Source organism: Rhamphochromis sp. 'chilingali' (genome assembly GCF_963969265.1).
Source record: "Rhamphochromis sp. 'chilingali' genome assembly, chromosome: 2".
NCBI lineage: Eukaryota > Metazoa > Chordata > Actinopteri > Cichliformes > Cichlidae > Rhamphochromis > Rhamphochromis sp. 'chilingali'.
Genome location: NC_137930.1, coordinates 39304279 through 39321120, shown reverse-complemented (window position 1 = coordinate 39321120; position 16842 = coordinate 39304279). Strand labels below are relative to the sequence as shown.

Below are 16842 nucleotides of genomic sequence, written 5' to 3'. Positions count from 1 at the left end.
CTTTTTTTACATCGCGTAATGTTATTTAGGGCGATTGTGGCTCAAGAGTTGGCAGTTCGTCTTGTAATCAGAAGGTTGCCGGTTCGAGCCCCAGCTCGGACAGTCTCGGTCGTTGTGTCCTTGGGCAAGACACCAGCTACTGGTGATGGCCAGAGGGGCCGATGGCGCGATATGACAGCCTTGCTTCTGTCAGTCTGCCCCAGGGCAGCTGTGGCTACAACTGTAGCTGCCTCCACCAATGTGAGAGTGAATGAATTGTAAAGTGCTTTGAGGGTCTCAAAAAGCGCTATATAAATGAAATCCATTATCATTTAAACCAACTGTTAACTGCATATTTCTGTACATTTAAGTATTATTATTCATATTGCCGCATTCATTGACCTTGTTTATAGGTAATTTCATTGTTTAATCACATTAAAATGTCCCTAATTTAATGTTTAATAGAACTTGAAAAAGGCAAAATCCCATGTAAAATTAGGGCAACAAACTGCATTGTCATTACTGAAAATAACCGTATTTTCATGAGAAAGTTATTTTATGTTATTTTACGGTGTTATTTTGGCACCCCAGCTGCCGGAATATTACTGTTTTTTTAAGATTTTTTTTTTTACAGTGTAATAGAAACAAAGACAGGAAACAAAAATAAAACTCACCTCTAGACTAATCATAAAGTAAAAATAGGAATCAAAGTCTCAAAAATTTCACTAGAAATAAAGCGCTCATAATCAACATCAATCAACATAGGAACCCAGAAACCAGAAGTTCAAAACTTTAAACATTCAGAGTCATAATAAAACCTTCACAGAAGTCCAAACTCAAATATATTCACTGGAAATTCAAAACTATGAGGAACAGGACTCTGGACGCCAACTCAGACATAAAATAGAACTTAAGTTTTACTCTTCTCATTTCACATTTTCCATTTATTCCTTTTTTAATATCCTAGTTACTCTCACAGTCACAGTCCTTCTTTCCATAAACCGTCAGTCTGACCAGCCTGCCCTGCTGCTTTAAAAAACATACTGAAATTCAGTATGAGTGCAGGGTATCCAGTGATGAAAGTTATTACATTTACATGAATATCATCACGTAAATATTCTGATATTTATGTTCACATTTTCCATTCTTGAATTTAACAGATTCTTTCTGTTGTAAAATCATGTTTTGTTTTGTTTTTTTTACCAACTAAAGCTTATTTCTAAGGTCAAACCTTATATTTTAATAATTTTGAGAGTGTTATACCTGCTTTTATTTGAGCTCAACCCATTTAGGATTGATTTTAAGGCTTTCCTGTATGTTTTTAAATCCTTTAACCACCACCATAGTCATAGAAAGAATTGTAGGTATTTAGGTTGCATGATCTCATACATTTTTCTGACCATTTAGACATATTTATCAAAGCATTTAGGCTTGTGTGTAAGACTTTTTGGAGTAGCTTTTATTTTATTGTATAAAATAGCTTCAAAAGATTGGATTGGAGAAATACACTCAGTAGTTCCCACTCCTACACTTTAAATATAGCAATTCCCACTTAAAGTGTATTTTCTCAACCAACAGATATGACCACAAGTCATGACTGTGGCTTCTAAACACCAGTGTTGGGAAGGTTACTTTTAAAATGTATTCCACTACAGATTACAGGATACATGTCCCAAAATGTATTTTTTTAACGTATTCCGTTACGTTACTCAATGAGAGTATAACGTATTCTGAATACTTTGGATTACCTATTATATTATTGTGTTTTTTACAACTACATGAATGTACTATTGATGTGTGATTTATTACTATTACAGAAGGTTACTCGCCATACCAATACCAACTACATTTTTAAATCTTAATATAAAATGAGTAACAGTAGGGTGGACATTAGGTAAGGCTGCACTTTTTGCAGCAATCTCGTAAAAATATTCCGCGCGTATATAAAACAGGTCCGCGGCTCCGAACTGTAGTAAAGGGACCTCTGGCTAATACAAGTGAGTTAACCACTGAGTCAAAGGCCAGCGAATAAAAATGCGTTTTTAATCTGGATTTAAAAACCAGCACTGATGTTGATTGCCATTTGTGAAGAGGAAGATTATTCCAAAGCTTTGGAGCCACAATAGAGAACGCTTAGTCTCCTCTCAGTGTCAGCCATGATTTGGGGACTGGGAGGAACAGCTGCTCGGTTGACCGGAGCAAACGAGTGGGGACATAGGGCTTCAGCAAATCAGACAAATATGCAGATGCCAGACCATTTAAGGGTTTAAAAACCAGTAAAAGGAGTTTAAAATGAATCCTAAATTCAATTGGATGTCCTAAAATGTACACCGTAGTCGGGTTCCGTGTCGGGCTCGTAGCCGAAAACTAGCTTTACTTTGTTGTCTGGGTCAACTTTGCTAGCGAGAGACAGAGAGAGGCGTTGAAAGGCTGCTCCAAGGGAACTTATTGTTTCGGAGGAAAACACGAACACAGTGTACAGGGAGTGCAGAATTATTAGGCAAATGAGTATTTTGTCCACATCATCCTCTTCATGCATGTTGTCTTACTCCAAGCTGTATAGGCTCGAAAGCCTACTACCAATTAAGCATATTAGGTGATGTGCATCTCTGTAATGAGAAGGGGTGTGGTCTAATGACATCAACACCCTATATCAGGTGTGCATAATTATTAGGCAACGTCCTTTCCTTTGGCAAAATGGGTCAAAAGAAGGACTTGACAGGCTCAGAAAAGTCAAAAATAGTGAGATATCTTGCAGAGGGATGCAGCAGTCTCAAAATTGCAAAGCTTCTGAAGCGTGATCATCGAACAATCAAGCGTTTCATTCAAAATAGTCAACAGGGTCGCAAGAAGCGTGTGGAAAAACCAAGGGGCAAAATAACTGCCCATGAACTGAGAAAAGTCAAGCGTGCAGCTGCCAAGATGCCACTTGCCACCAGTTTGGCCATATTTCAGAGCTGCAACATCACTGGAGTGCCCAAAAGCACAAGGTGTGCAATACTCAGAGACATGGCCAAGGTAAGAAAGGCTGAAAGACGACCACCACTGAACAAGACACACAAGCTGAAACGTCAAGACTGGGCCAAGAAATATCTCAAGACTGGTTTTTCTAAGGTTTTATGGACTGATGAAATGAGAGTGAGTCTTGATGGGCCAGATGGATGGGCCCGTGGCTGGATTGATAAAGGGCAGAGAGCTCCAGTCCGACTTAGACGCCAGCAAGGTGGAGGTGGAGTACTGGTTTGGGCTGGTATCATCAAAGATGAGCTTGTGGGGCCTTTTCGGGTTGAGGGTGGAGTCAAGCTCAACTCCCAGTCCTACTGCCAGTTTCTGGAAGACACCTTCTTCAAGCAGTGGTGCAGGAAGAAGTCTGCATCCTTCAAGAAAAACATGATTTTCATGCAGGACAATGCTCCATCACACGCGTCCAAGTACTCCACAGCGTGGCTGGCAAGAAAGGGTATAAAAGAAGAAAAACTATTGACATGGCCTCCTTGTTCACCTGGTCTGAATCCCATTGAGAACCTGTGGTCCATCATCAAATGTGAGATTTACAAGGAGGGAAAACAGTACACCTCTCTGAACAGTGTCTGGGAGGCTGTGGTTGCTGCTGCACGCAATGTTGATGGGGAACAGATGAAAACACTGACAGAATCCATGGATGGCAGGCTTTTGAGTGTCCTTGCAAAGAAAGGTGGCTATATTGGTCGCTGATTTGTTTTTGTTTTGTTTTTGAATGTCAGAAATGTATAATTGTGAATGTGGAGATGTTATATTGGTTTCACTGGTAAAAATCAATAATTGAAAGGGGTATATATTTGTTTTTTGTTAAGTTTCCTAATAATTATGCACAGTAATAGTCACCTGCACACACAGATATCCCCCTAAAATAGCTAAAACTAAAAACAAACTAAAAACTACTTCCACAAACATTCAGCTTTGATATTAATGAGTTTTTTGGGTTCATTGAGAACATGGTTGTTGTTCAATAATAAAATTATTCCTCAAAAATACAACTTGCCTAATAATTCTGCACTCCCTGTAAGAGGACAGCTAACAGAAACTATGACCCACAAAGACCGGAACTTACAGGAACTGCTAAAGAATTGTTGACTGTAGATGGAAATTTCTATAATTTCAGAGATTTTATGTTTCTGTGTCTACTGTTTCCATGAAATGACTTGAAATACTGAAAGTGAGCTAAAAATAAAACACAATAACAGATGAAGACTAACTAAACACATCTGTAACATGGTTGCTCTGCAACCTGTAAACTCAGTTCAATTCAATTAAATGTATTCATATTGCACAAGTAAGCCTGCAGTCAGGGAGCAAAGTGCTCTAATGGGGTGATACAGTAAGGTCATTAAGATAAGATTTTCAGGGCTGAGTAAAATAACTTCAATGCCCTCTTATTCATCAGAGTACATGTTACACAAACATTTTATTCATAGACTGCGGTCTCAGGACATTCACCGTTCCATCAGTTCGTACTGAGCTTGCAAAGAAGACATTAAAGAAGGATTTGAAGCTCATTCAGTTGATTTCAATTGACTTCAAAAGACGTACAAATGTTTTTGTGAAATCATCACTGGGAACTTGTTTTTGTCTTTGGTATGACTATGTACATTAGACAAATTTACTTATTTTATTGATTCTTTTATTTTTGTAATTTTAATACATTTGTCTAGAACAGCCATTCCTCTGCAGATGACCAGCCTGCTGTTTTACAACTACAATTACAATTTTTAAGATTGGTCCATAATTACCTAAGACAGGTGGGTCAAGGAAAGGCTTTTTAATGGGGGTGGGAATTTAATGCTTTGTTTGCGATTAATTAATTGAAAAAAAATAGCACGTTAAAAATAATAATGCATCTAATCACACTTTGCATTCCAAGCAAAAGGGAAAGTTTGTCATTGTATGATCTCCTGCTATACCAGTTACACTGTTGCACAAATCAGACCTACAAAGAATCAGAAGAAAGTGCGTTGCTAGGACTGATCAGAGGCAAATTTCATTTCAAAAGACTACCCGATGGAAGATTTGATAAAAGCGAGGTTTTGTGCAAATTGTGCAAAAAGGAGTTTGCATACCACCGAAGCACTTCAACCTTATGGCAGCATCTAAATGCAAAACATGATGCAGCGAGCACAGAAATTGTGAAAGCTGTTAGTGGTAGCTAACAGCTAATTTGTCCTAAACAAATTTGTAGTAACAAAAGGTGTCGGTAGCCCAAACTTGATGAAATGACTGGCTTCAGGACCAAAATTAGTAAGTCAACATCGGACAAACTTACAGATTCTCTTGCAAAATTAATTGCTCTGGACTGTAGACCACTATCAGTGGTAGAAGATAGGGGGTGAGAAAATGTGCTACAGTTAGCATCAGGTGATCCAACTTTCGAAATGCTGTGCCGAAAGACTATTTCCAGTAAAATTCTTTATTTCTGTTTTAGATGCCTTTTCAAATTCAAATTCAAATTCAAATTTTATTTGTCACACACACACAACCATACACAGTATGACATGGGGGTGAAATGCTTGTAGCTGTACAATGCCCGACCATTAAATGACAGAAGTTCTACAATATTTACAATTTACTACAAAAATTTACAAATTAACTTAGGAATTTACAGTAAAGAATGTGCAAATAGCAGAAGAGATTATAAAGATAAGGATTATAAATTATAGGAATTATAGGATTATAGGAAATGTGTGGTGGTGCGTGTGGTGACGTGTGTGAGAGTCCAGTCTTATAGTGACGTGTTTGGGAGAGTCCAGTCCTACACCTGGTTCAGGCCCCGAATAGCCTGGGGGAAGAAGCTCCTCTTCATTCTCTCTGTTTTGGCCATAAGGGAGCGGAAGCGCTTCCCAGACCTCAACAGTGAGAAGAGTCCATTGTTGGGATGGGAGAGGTCCATCATAATCTTCCTAGCTTTGGACTTGCACCGCTTGGTGTAGATGGACAGCAGGTCAGGGAGCTCTGATTGAATGATGCGTTCGGCCGAGCGCACCACTCTTTGCAGATCTCGTCTATCCTGCTTGGTGCTGTTCCCAAACCAGGTGCAGATGTTTGCCGTCAGGACGCTCTCGATGGTGCAGGAGTAGAAGTTCTTGAGCGCCTTCAGTGGCAGATGGAAGTCTCTAAGTCTTCTGAGGAAGAAGAGACGCTGACGGGCTTTCTTAACCAGGGTGTTGATGTGACAGGACCATGACAGGTCCTGAGTGATGTGGACACCCAGGTATCGGAAACTGTCCACTCTCTCCACTGGCGTGCCACTGATGATGAGGGGTTTGTAATTCCTCGCCTGCTTTGTAGTGAAGTCCACGATCAGCTCCTTAGTCTTGCTGATGTTTAGGAGGAGGTTATTCTCCTGGCACCAGGTCTCCAGGTTCCTAATCTCCTCCAGGTAGGCCGTCTCGATGTTGTCGGAGATCAGGCCCACAACAGCAGTGTCGTCAGCAAACTTGACAATGGAGGTGGTGTCTGATGTGGCTACACAGTCATAAGTGTACAGTGAGTACAGCAGGGGGCTTAAAACACAGCCCTGAGGCACTCCAGTGCTGAGTGAGATGGAGGGGGAGACTTGTTTTCCCACCCTCACTGATTGGGGTCTGTCTGTGAGGAAGTTGAGGATCCACTGACACAGTGATGAGCTGAGTCCTAGATCCGTCAACTTGGTGAAAAGCTTAGAGGGAATTATTGTGTTGAATGCTGAACTGTAGTCCACGAACAGCATCCTAACATAATTCCCTCTGCCAGTGTCCAGGTGACTCAGGGATGTGTGGAGCAGGTGAGATATGGCATCGTCTGTGGAACGATTAGTCCGGTAAGCAAACTGAAGTGAGTCGATGGTGGCAGGAAGTGAAGAAGTGATGTGATCTCTCATCAGTCTTTCAAAACACTTCATCACAATTGAAGTCAGTGCTACTGGACGGTAGTCATTGTGGCAAGCGGGCTGTTGTTTCTTTGGAACAGGGACAATAATGGACTGTTTGAAGCACGTGGGAACCACAGCTTGGGCCAGGGAGAGGTTGAAGATCTCCGTGAACACCGGTGCTAGTTGATCAGCGCAGGCTCTAAGGACCCGGCCAGGGATTGCATCTGGTCCTGCTGCCTTCCTGGTGTTCACCCTCCTGAAGGTGTTCCTCACGGCATGCTCTGTGATGACGAATGCATTTTCTTCACTGGTGCACTCCGAGCGCGTGCAGCCGTTTGTTGTTTTAATTGCTGCGGCGTCGAAGCGAGCATAAAACGTGTTCAGCTCATCAGCCAGTGAAGCATCTGCATTCATCATTGAAGAAGCTGGTCGTTTATAGTCCGTTATAGTCCGCAGTCCTTTCCACAGGCTCCTAGAGTCGCACTGTCGTAGCTGTGACTCTAGTTTTTCCCCGTAGCTCCGCTTTGCCTTTCGGACCGCGCTGCGCACGTTGTAGGACACAGCCTTGTATAGGTCCATATTACCGGAGACAAGCCCTTCATTGTAGGCAGCGGTGCGTGATCTCAGAGCATCGCGGATGTTTTTATCCACCCACGGCTTCTGGTTGGGAAACGTTCGGATGATAATTCTTTCTGCTGTGTCATCCGCTAGTTTCCCGATAAATCCCACAGCCGCTTCCGTAAACATGTTGATGTCATCAGAGCTGCGCCGAAACATGTCCCAGTCTGCGTCATCCAGTGCATCATCCAGTGCGTCCTGCAGCGCGGCCACCGATTGGTCCGTCCAGCGAGCGACCTCCCTCCTGATTGGTGGTTGCTGCTTTAGCCTTTGTTTGTAAGCAGGCATGAGGAAGATGGCGGCATGGTCCGATTTTCCAAATGCCGGCAGGGGCTGAGCCTTGTAACAGTTCTTGAACGGGGTGTAGCAGTGGTCTAATGTCCTCGTGCCCCGGGTGGGGCAGTTGATGTGCTGGTGAAGGTTGTGAAATGTCCGTTTGAGATTCACTCTGTTAAAATCTCCCATAACAATGAGTGTGGCATCTTGGTGAAGTGTTTGTTGATGTGTGAGAGCCTCATGTAGCTCACATAAGGCAGTGTCCGAGTCCACGTGAGGCGGAATGTAAACAGTGCAGGCAATGACCGCAGTGAATTCCCGAGGGAGATAGAAAGGGCGACACTTAACGATCAAAAGCTCCAGATTGGGCGAGCAAGAGCGTGTGAGTGGGGAGATGTTTGTGCTGTCGCACCATCTGTTGTTCACCATCAAACACACTCCACCACCTCTTTTCTTCCCCGACTCCATTGTCCTGTCCATGCGGTAAACCGAAAAGAACCCCGTCGGCTGCACGGCGTGGTCTGGTATCGCTGGGTTCAGCCAAGTCTCGGTGAAGCAGAGGAGATTGCAGTCCCGAATGTCTCTCTGGAACTTGATTCTGGCTCTGAGGTCATCAAGCTTGTTCTCGATGGATTGAACATTGGCTAGCAGGATACTGGGCATGGGTGCGCGGTGTGCGCGAGCCCATAGCCTGTTCCTGATGCCGGCTCTTTTACCTCGAGGCCATCGCTTAGGGTCGCGTCCTTTGTTCTCTCTCAGGATCTCCTTTGGCCAGGTTGGGTCCGGAGTTAAACATGGTGAAATGTTCGTGTACTGCAGACCAATAGAAACCAAAGTGTCTCTACTGTAGCGGATTTGTGTGTTTTGCATGATGCCCATGCAAGATTATCGCAGATATAGCAAAAAGTGACGAAAAACTGCAAAAAGTGGAGAAGTTGGGGCAGAGCATCCAGCACGGCAGCCGACCTCACCGGCGCCATTTTAAAACGACAGCCCTGCTAGTATGGAGGAACTACACATGAGCAAACAAGCCTGGGGCAACAGAAAAAGCCACTCATACAGGATGTTTCCACACAGTGGAATTCAACGCTGGATATGGTTTCACATCTACTAAAGAATCAAGAGGCTGTTTTTGCTGTGCTAGACAAACAAAAGCACAAGCTAGTCATTTTAACTCCATCAGAGCTGGTAAAACTCCAAAGCTGGCAACTGTCCTTGAGCCATGCAGGTAAATAAAACTATTTTTTAACTTATTGTTACTGTTTCTTCAAAAAGCTTTATAGTTTAGTTATTGTGTAGGTTAATAATTACTTTCTTGAACAGTCTACTACAGGTTTGTGACTGAGCTTCGTGGAGGTGAAACACATGTCTCATGTTCAGTGGTTTTACCTGCTTTCTGCCTCCTGCATCACACCATGGAGGTCTCTGATGATGACTCAAACTACATGGTGAAATTTAAGACTGCCTTCACAAAGGACCTATCCCAACGTGTAGCTACACTCAACCATCAGTTGTTCAAGATAGCTACTGTGCTTGATACACACTTTAAGGATTTGTGTCTTGCAAGGGGAGAGTGAGAAGAGGTTTGGACCAGCCTTGAGGCCCTGCTGCAGGAACAGTGTAAAGATGCCACCACAAAGGAGCCAGCAAAGACAAAGAGCCTCTTCTCTTAAATAATTTCCCCCAGGGATCAATAAAGTATTCTGATTCTGATTCTCTTCATTGTCCTCGGACCCTGATTCAGATGATGAAGCCCTGCGTAACAGGGTCGAGCAGGGACCCACCAGCAACTGTCTGTCCTGGCCTGCAAGTATTTGATGAGTCCTGCCACTTCTATCTATGCGAACAGGCTAGTTTGTCTAAGTAACTGGCTGAAAGAGACGGCCAATAAATAAGCATGCAGGTATTGTGAGTCCAATGGGTTTGTTATTTTTTGCACTAAAACGTTCGATGATCACATTGTTTTAGCCTAATGTACAAAATACTTTTTGGCTAAGGGTACTCAGAGTTTAAAGGTGAACCTGGTCAAATAAACGTTTATGTTTCTGCCTTAGTCTTTTAAAGAAGAAAAACTGCACTTTATGATGACATTTTTATTAGTATTATTTAAAGACAATGCCATTTTGAAAATGTACTTAACCTCCTAAGACCCGAACTCTTCCACGGCATGCATTTTTAATTTCTTTTTGATATTTGGGCTGATTGGGGCTTGATGAATGTAAAAAAAAAAGAATTACCAGATTTTTTTTTTTGGCTTTTTTTTTTTTTTTAAGAAAAATAAGAGCCACATATGAGGATATTCATTTAAAATTTTGATAAAACAGTACCAGCATAGTGTCCTCATAAGTGGATATCAGGCCCAAATTGAGTATTTTGGTCTAAATAACCCAAAATGCGATGTCCACATATGTGGACGCCAGGTCCTAGGAGGTTAAGGTACTTAAAATAGGACTTTATTTTTAAGTCTGCCCAATTTTGGCCAGGGATATTATTTTTGTTTCTCTGTTTTGAATTGAAATGCAGTTTAAATGCTTTTTATTTAGTTTCTCCCCAGAAATTAAAAGAGCTTGAGTTTACTATATTCATGTCCATGACTATTATTTATTCTGTCGCATACTAAAACCCTTTTAAATTAAAAAAAAATATTTTTGATTTTAATTTAATTAGATTTTAGAGATTACTTATTTACAACGCCTCTTATTAATTACATAAAAATTTTAATCGAGTTTTTACTTTTTAAGTAATGTCTGAAGTTTTTTTTTTTTTTCAAAAGTGATATAATCTAATCAGCCATATGCTGATGATAGTATTGCAACCATGACTTTGACTTCAACATGAAGGGAATGAAAAAAAGAAAAAAAAGGATTGTTGAGTGAGGGAGCAGGAACATAGGAAAATATTACTTTATAATTTGTAAGCGTTTCTCTGTGGCCTCAAACTGCAGCACATGAAAAACGAACTCTGTTGAATTATTATTTAGGAAACTGACCTTCCAGTGCATTTAATAAAAGGTAGCCATTGGAAAATGACTAAATTGATCAACAAAATGCAAAGAAACAAGCAACATGACTTCATACAGTAAGAAGGCCCAGTGACTCATGACAGCATCCACTCTGCCAGTCTCAGTTTGAGTGTGCCAGTGAGGAAATACTCACTGGAATCATAAACAATATAAAGGATGGACCTAGCTTCTAGGTCTGAAAAGTAAAGGAAATGCAGAAATGCTTTAAGCTTGCATTCTTTTTAAAGGCCACCAGGCACAAAAAAAAAACGACTTCCTGTCCTATAAAAGTCCAAGGAACCATCAGCCCTGACCTCTGTAAACACTTTCTTACAACTTTACGGTCTGACTCATTCATTTCGAGTCAAACTGATTAAAACATGATTCATTTTTAAAACTTTGGTCATTCTAAGAATCAGAGAAAAGAGGATTTCATCATCCACACTCCCTGTCTTTCTTTCTGCTTATTTAGAATCAGTTAGATCCTCTTTCTTCTACTTATTTAAACCTCCCTTGTATTTAACCTTTTGCTTGTTTCCAAAATCTGCCTTTTCCCAGAATTGGTCAGACACTATCTAAGTGTCAGTGTAAGTGTCAGCTTCTCTCACTCAACCTCAGAGTGGAAACAAGTTTTAGATTTTCTTGAACTTTCTGTGCATTATTGAGCAATTCTTTGATAAGCTGGAAAACCAAAAGAACACATTTACTAAGCAGGACAGTCAAACCATTAAACCTCTTGCTTTCAGGTAACATTTCATCACCTCAGTCTCAACAATATTACATTTTCTTAGATTTCAGATCTCGGTTTTACAATACTGCCCTCCTGTGGTAGAAGTTATAGTACAGGTTTGCAGAGGGTAATTACAAAAATGACCTTTTATATTCAAAGTCGAACCGTTTTTAGCCCGTGTTAACCAGCTAAACTTCAACAAAATATTCATTTATATTTCTCAGATATGTAAGCATTCATCATATTATATTTTATATTTTCGTGAGTGGTTTCATCTGTCTCTCGGTTTAGACAAGCTGTTCAGTCACTGTAGCTCTGGTGTCCCTACATTAACAACAACTGAACTAGTTCTTTGTGTGAATCTGCACAGTGAAATTCCTCAGCCCTCATTTCTCACTTTGGAATGAGTGTGAAGCTGTGATTTTTGCAGCTCACAGGTTCTGTGCAGTAATCCAATAATCAATGCCTTCACAGCTGTGGTGTCGCTGTAGATGCCATTACAGACGACCTTTGTAGTCTGATTACGCCATGTGACACATTATAGTTGATGATGTAGAAATATTATGCAACAGCTTTCATTCACTCTCTCATGACTTTTTGTTGGCACTCTGAAGATTGTGTCAACAGTCCAGTGTCACAGCTCAGTGGTACTTTAATGTAATACCAACTTGTAATACAATACATTTACACAAGCAGCACATTTTCTTTGGAAGAACTGCATATTATAAATGGATAATAAGGTTTTTTTTGGTGGTTGGAGGGTAGGTTATGGCTCATTCACATGAAACTAATCAGACAAGACAAGACAACAAGGATAATCAGGCCTCATTAATGCAATATAACAAGAGAATTTTCAGTTTGGTAATCTGCTTTTATTTTTTAATTTATGGAAGGTAAACAAAAGTAATATACTGCCAAGGATTCACTGACTCTGCTACTACTGCTACTAACCAGAGGTGGGACCAAGTCATTGTTTTGCAAGTCTCAAGTAAGTCTCAAGTCTTTATCCTCAAGTCTCAAGTCAAGTCTCAAGTAATGTCAGGCAAGTCAGAGTCGAGTCTCAAGTCACTGGTGTAAAAGTCCGAGTCAAGTCACAAGTCTGAAACTTTGAATTTCAAGTCCTTTCGAGTCTTTAAAAAAAAAAAAGAAAAAATAATGTTGCAGTTATATGCTAAATGTAAATATTAGACCATGTAATTTTAAAATCTGTGTTTTTCTCAACACATGACAAAATAGTGAACTTAGAAAATATACACAAATTGTGAAATTGCACCTCTTTAAAATGCAGCTCAATTAAACCTAGCTCCAAGAATAGTTTTCACCGACAGTTCTGAGATAAGCTGCATGTTATTCTTGGATGCGGTTGTAGGACCAGCTTTAAAATCGCATGACAAAAATATCATACACATTAAAAAGAACTGCATCACCAACGTAGCCTGGACAACATTTGCTAGTTAGATGAAGTCAGCTATCTCATCTTAGCATATTTATATGCATATTTATAATCATACGGTTCTTGGAGTGAGTGCATACACTCATGAAGTTTAGTAACTTCAGGTCACTGCAACAAGCCCAGGTACAGTTTACCGACGGATGGGTGCAGGACCTTGAAATGCACCGTGTAGAACGAAAGACCATCGTACGTATCATAAGTTTACCAGTCTCACAAATTGTCGTCATAAATACACATTCGTTAACCGTTTATTAATAGGACCTTTGAGCTCAAGGGTAATTAATTAGTAGTGGAAATAATTTCTGGTACCCATCACAGAAATGTAGCAGTGACAATAATATTGTATGCTGTAATCGTACTGGGCAATTAGTGATACAAAAAACCTGTTTTATCCTGTGAATAAAAGTATATGTTTTTGTTAATGTACCATAATAACAGAAGCGAAACACAATATTGTGTCAGGACAATTCATTATTTATGCACAATAAACACAGGAGCATAGCGCGACAATTTCTGTTCAGCGCCAGACTTGCTTGTAACCTATATCACCAATTATGTTATGAAAATGACGTATTAACTACTAAAAAATACTGACCTTCGTGTAAATGCTTGGAGCAGACTAACCTGTGAGCTGGAATGTTCTGGGACGTTATATTTGATCTTTGAATGGCTGCAATCCAGGCCATCCGTCGCGTCTTTGTTACTTCGGAAACATGGCTCGAACAATTTCTCTTCAACGACGTAATCCGATAACAACCGATCTCTTTACCCGTCGGCTTCCCGTGGCTGTCATGCGACCGGCTATTGCAGTTAATAATACAACGGCTTCTTGACATTTTTGTGTTTCTTTTTATCGCTGTGTGACTGATTTCAATTGAAAGCCTGCGTGCGCTACTACCGCTTGCCACGAGTTCCCAGAATCCTTTGCGGTTCTACCCGTGAATGACGTCACATTTTCAATCTCTATAATATGCATGTTAAATTTTATATTTTGGGTAAAATATCAAGTCTTTTCAAGTAAACCGGTTCAAGTCCAATTCAAGTCCCAGGTCATTGGTGTAAAAGTCCAAGTCAAGTCACAAGTCTTAGAACATTTTTTCAAGTCAAGTCTAAAGTCATAAAATTAATGACTCGAGTCTGACTCGAGTCCAAGTCATGTGACTCGAGTCCACACCTCTGCTACTAACACAAAACCAAGCAGAAATCTGAGCTAATATGGATGTACCACAAACTGCAGTTCCTCTGATGTCCACTAGAGGCTTCAAAAAGAAAAACTGTTAAAATATGAACCTTTGCAGCTTTAGAGCAGAAATAAAGATCTTACAACCTGTTATAAAGAACGATTTTGGTCCCTGTAGCTCATTTTTCCCTTATAAGAACTGTACAACAACCCACCAGTCCAAATGTTCTTAAGGATTATATTAAGTTTACAATTTTAGAGGTGCAGCCTCTTTGACTGAGAGGTGGATGTGACAAAGGTGACTGTAGCTGCTAGGCTTCACCTTACTTAATTGAAATCCTAGAACTGGACCACTTTGTCTTATCCAACAAATAATAAGGCAAAATTTATCTTTATTTGGATTTTACTCAGCACCAGTTAACAGGTATCTTTGTCTGTGTGATGTAGCCATATGGTTACATTCCACACACCATCTAATTTTGGTTACTTTGGGCTCCTAAAGCCCAACATGACAACAGCCATAAAGGCTTGATTGTTCATCTTTCATATACAAAAGTAAAGCTAATGTTTTAGTACGTAAGAGTGTATTATTTTTAATGGGGAGAGACCCCAAGTTTTTTTTTAAAAGTCTGATTGTATTGAAGTCACTTGATTTATGACCTCAGTATCACTTTCCTAATGAGTTTATAATTGAATGTCCCACTTAGAGGATAAAAGGACTACTGGAGTTGTTTGAGAATGTAGTATTTTCCATTTATCAGTCAGCTCAAACCCTCTTTTTTTATGATCTCTACTTTCAAAAACATAAACTTATGACAGGTAAAATTCATGTGTCCACGACCTAAATGGGCTCCTCTCAAAACACCCACAACTACTCCATGGTAACTGTTAGTATATGTGGTAGTGACACCTTTCAGCTTATTTTGCTAACTGCTTCCACTTCACTACAAAGCAGGTGGCTTTGTGTGAAGCCGCCATGTGTAAGTGGCTGCACTGTTTCCTGACAGCTACTCACTGCGGGTGGGTCATCGATGGTGTTCTGGATGGCTGCAGCCAATCCCTCCTTCATCATGCAGGTCAGGCTGTAGAACTCATGCTGTTGGTCAATCTCAAACAGGCCCAGAAGTTTCCACTGCTGCCTCAGACCTCCCCACCGCCTTCTCTTCATGGAGCGCTGCTGGTGACTCAACATCCCTGGACCGGCTGTCGACATCTCCATCTGAGATAGAGAAAAACAGCCCGATGAGGAAAAAATGTGACTGCTCCACTGTGGACGCAGAGGAGAAAAGAAATCAGAGTGTGAGTGGAGGCCAGAGAGGCCAGCGACTAACACAAAAGACAGCTGACTGTCAGTTGAGTCTTTAACAGAGTAACCATGGAAACCAACACAAAGGGATAAAAGCTTCATGGGCTGTGCTGTGGATAATGCCATAATGCTGCTCCTCTGAATGCCACAGAAAAACATTTTAATTGCGTGGTCATGTCATGTGTTTTACAGTAAATGTTTGACCCTGTGAGCTCTACACACCCGAGCCACTCAGTACTAAGCCAGAGAAACAAAAAGACTCCTATGGAATAAATAGTAACTGATAGTTTTTGATGGTGAATGATGCGTTCATCAGCGTTTAGGCATAAAAAGCACTTGTATAAATGTGTGACTGAGTGAATGAGGTACTTGTAGCAAGAAAGACCGTTGAGAGTAGAAAAAACTACCTTATCCTGCTGGAAACAACTGCCAAAAGATAGGTAGAAAGGTTGACTGGTGGACATGGTCAGCAGCAGCTTTTTTGATAGAGGCAGGATGGCTCCGCCCTTTCTTGTTGTTGTTTCCACCAAATTTTGACCCTACTATCCAAATGTCACAGCACAAACTGAGAAGTTCTTCCAGGCTTTAGTTGTCCAGTTTGATAAGCATAATGGGAATTGTAGTCCTAGTTTCCTGTTTTTAGCTAAACGAAATGGTGCATTGGGTGGTCTTCTCCTGCCCATCTGCAGTGCTACTTTGCTTTCAGAGAAGCTCTTCTGCATGCTGTGTGGCCATTCTCAGCTGATCTCTAACATCAACAAGGCTTTCTATTTTTCTTTCTGACCATTTTCTGTAACCCTAGAGATCTCAGCTGTTTCTGAAATACTCAGACCAGCTGACCAACAATATCCAAAAACCTTTAAATCACATTTCTTCCCCATTCTGATGCTCAATTTGAACGTCAGCAGCTCATCTTCACCATTTTTTATATGATGAGTTGCTGCCATGTGATTGACTGATAATACATCTGCATTAACATTCAGCTGAACAGGTGTATCTAATAAAGTGACTCATGAATGAAAATAGACACTAAAACCACTTGGTTTTATTTTATGAAGATGGTGGTTTGGGTTATAATTCACTCCTGGAAAACTTCATATCTGCTCAGTGACCAATGAAGCACAGTGGGTCCTGATGATGTGATTACATGTGAGGAGGTGTCAGTCTGAGCAGTCTCAGTGTTGCAAAGAAACTAAAGAAACAAATAAAAAAAATACTTGTATTTGGCTTCAAATAAACAGAGTCACTTCATCAGTAATAAAACCTTCATTTTAGAAACAACATTAAGATCTGTTATTACAGAGTCTTTATCCTGCAATTTAAACCCATCTGAGATTACCATTTTTATCAGCTGGTGCTTTATAAGGAAAACAGTGCCTCAGCACTCACGTCACAGCGTTACCTTCCTTTTGTAAA

The 16842-nt window shown here is 40.6% G+C and overlaps 1 protein-coding gene across 1 annotated transcript in view; it reads right to left on the bottom strand.

Annotated features, from left to right (window-relative positions):
- The window catches only part of pip5kl1 (phosphatidylinositol-4-phosphate 5-kinase-like 1), a 49847-nt gene extending 33950 nt beyond the window's left edge, over positions 1-15897 (bottom strand). Inside the window, exons 1-2 of the mRNA XM_080871565.1 lie at positions 15834-15897; positions 15136-15339 (exon numbers count right to left, since the gene is read on the bottom strand). Of these exons, the coding sequence (XP_080727691.1) occupies positions 15136-15339; positions 15834-15890 (261 nt within the window). The 5' untranslated portion in view covers positions 15891-15897. The remainder of the gene's footprint in view (positions 1-15135; positions 15340-15833) is intronic.
- Positions 15898-16842: the final 945 nt, after the last annotated feature.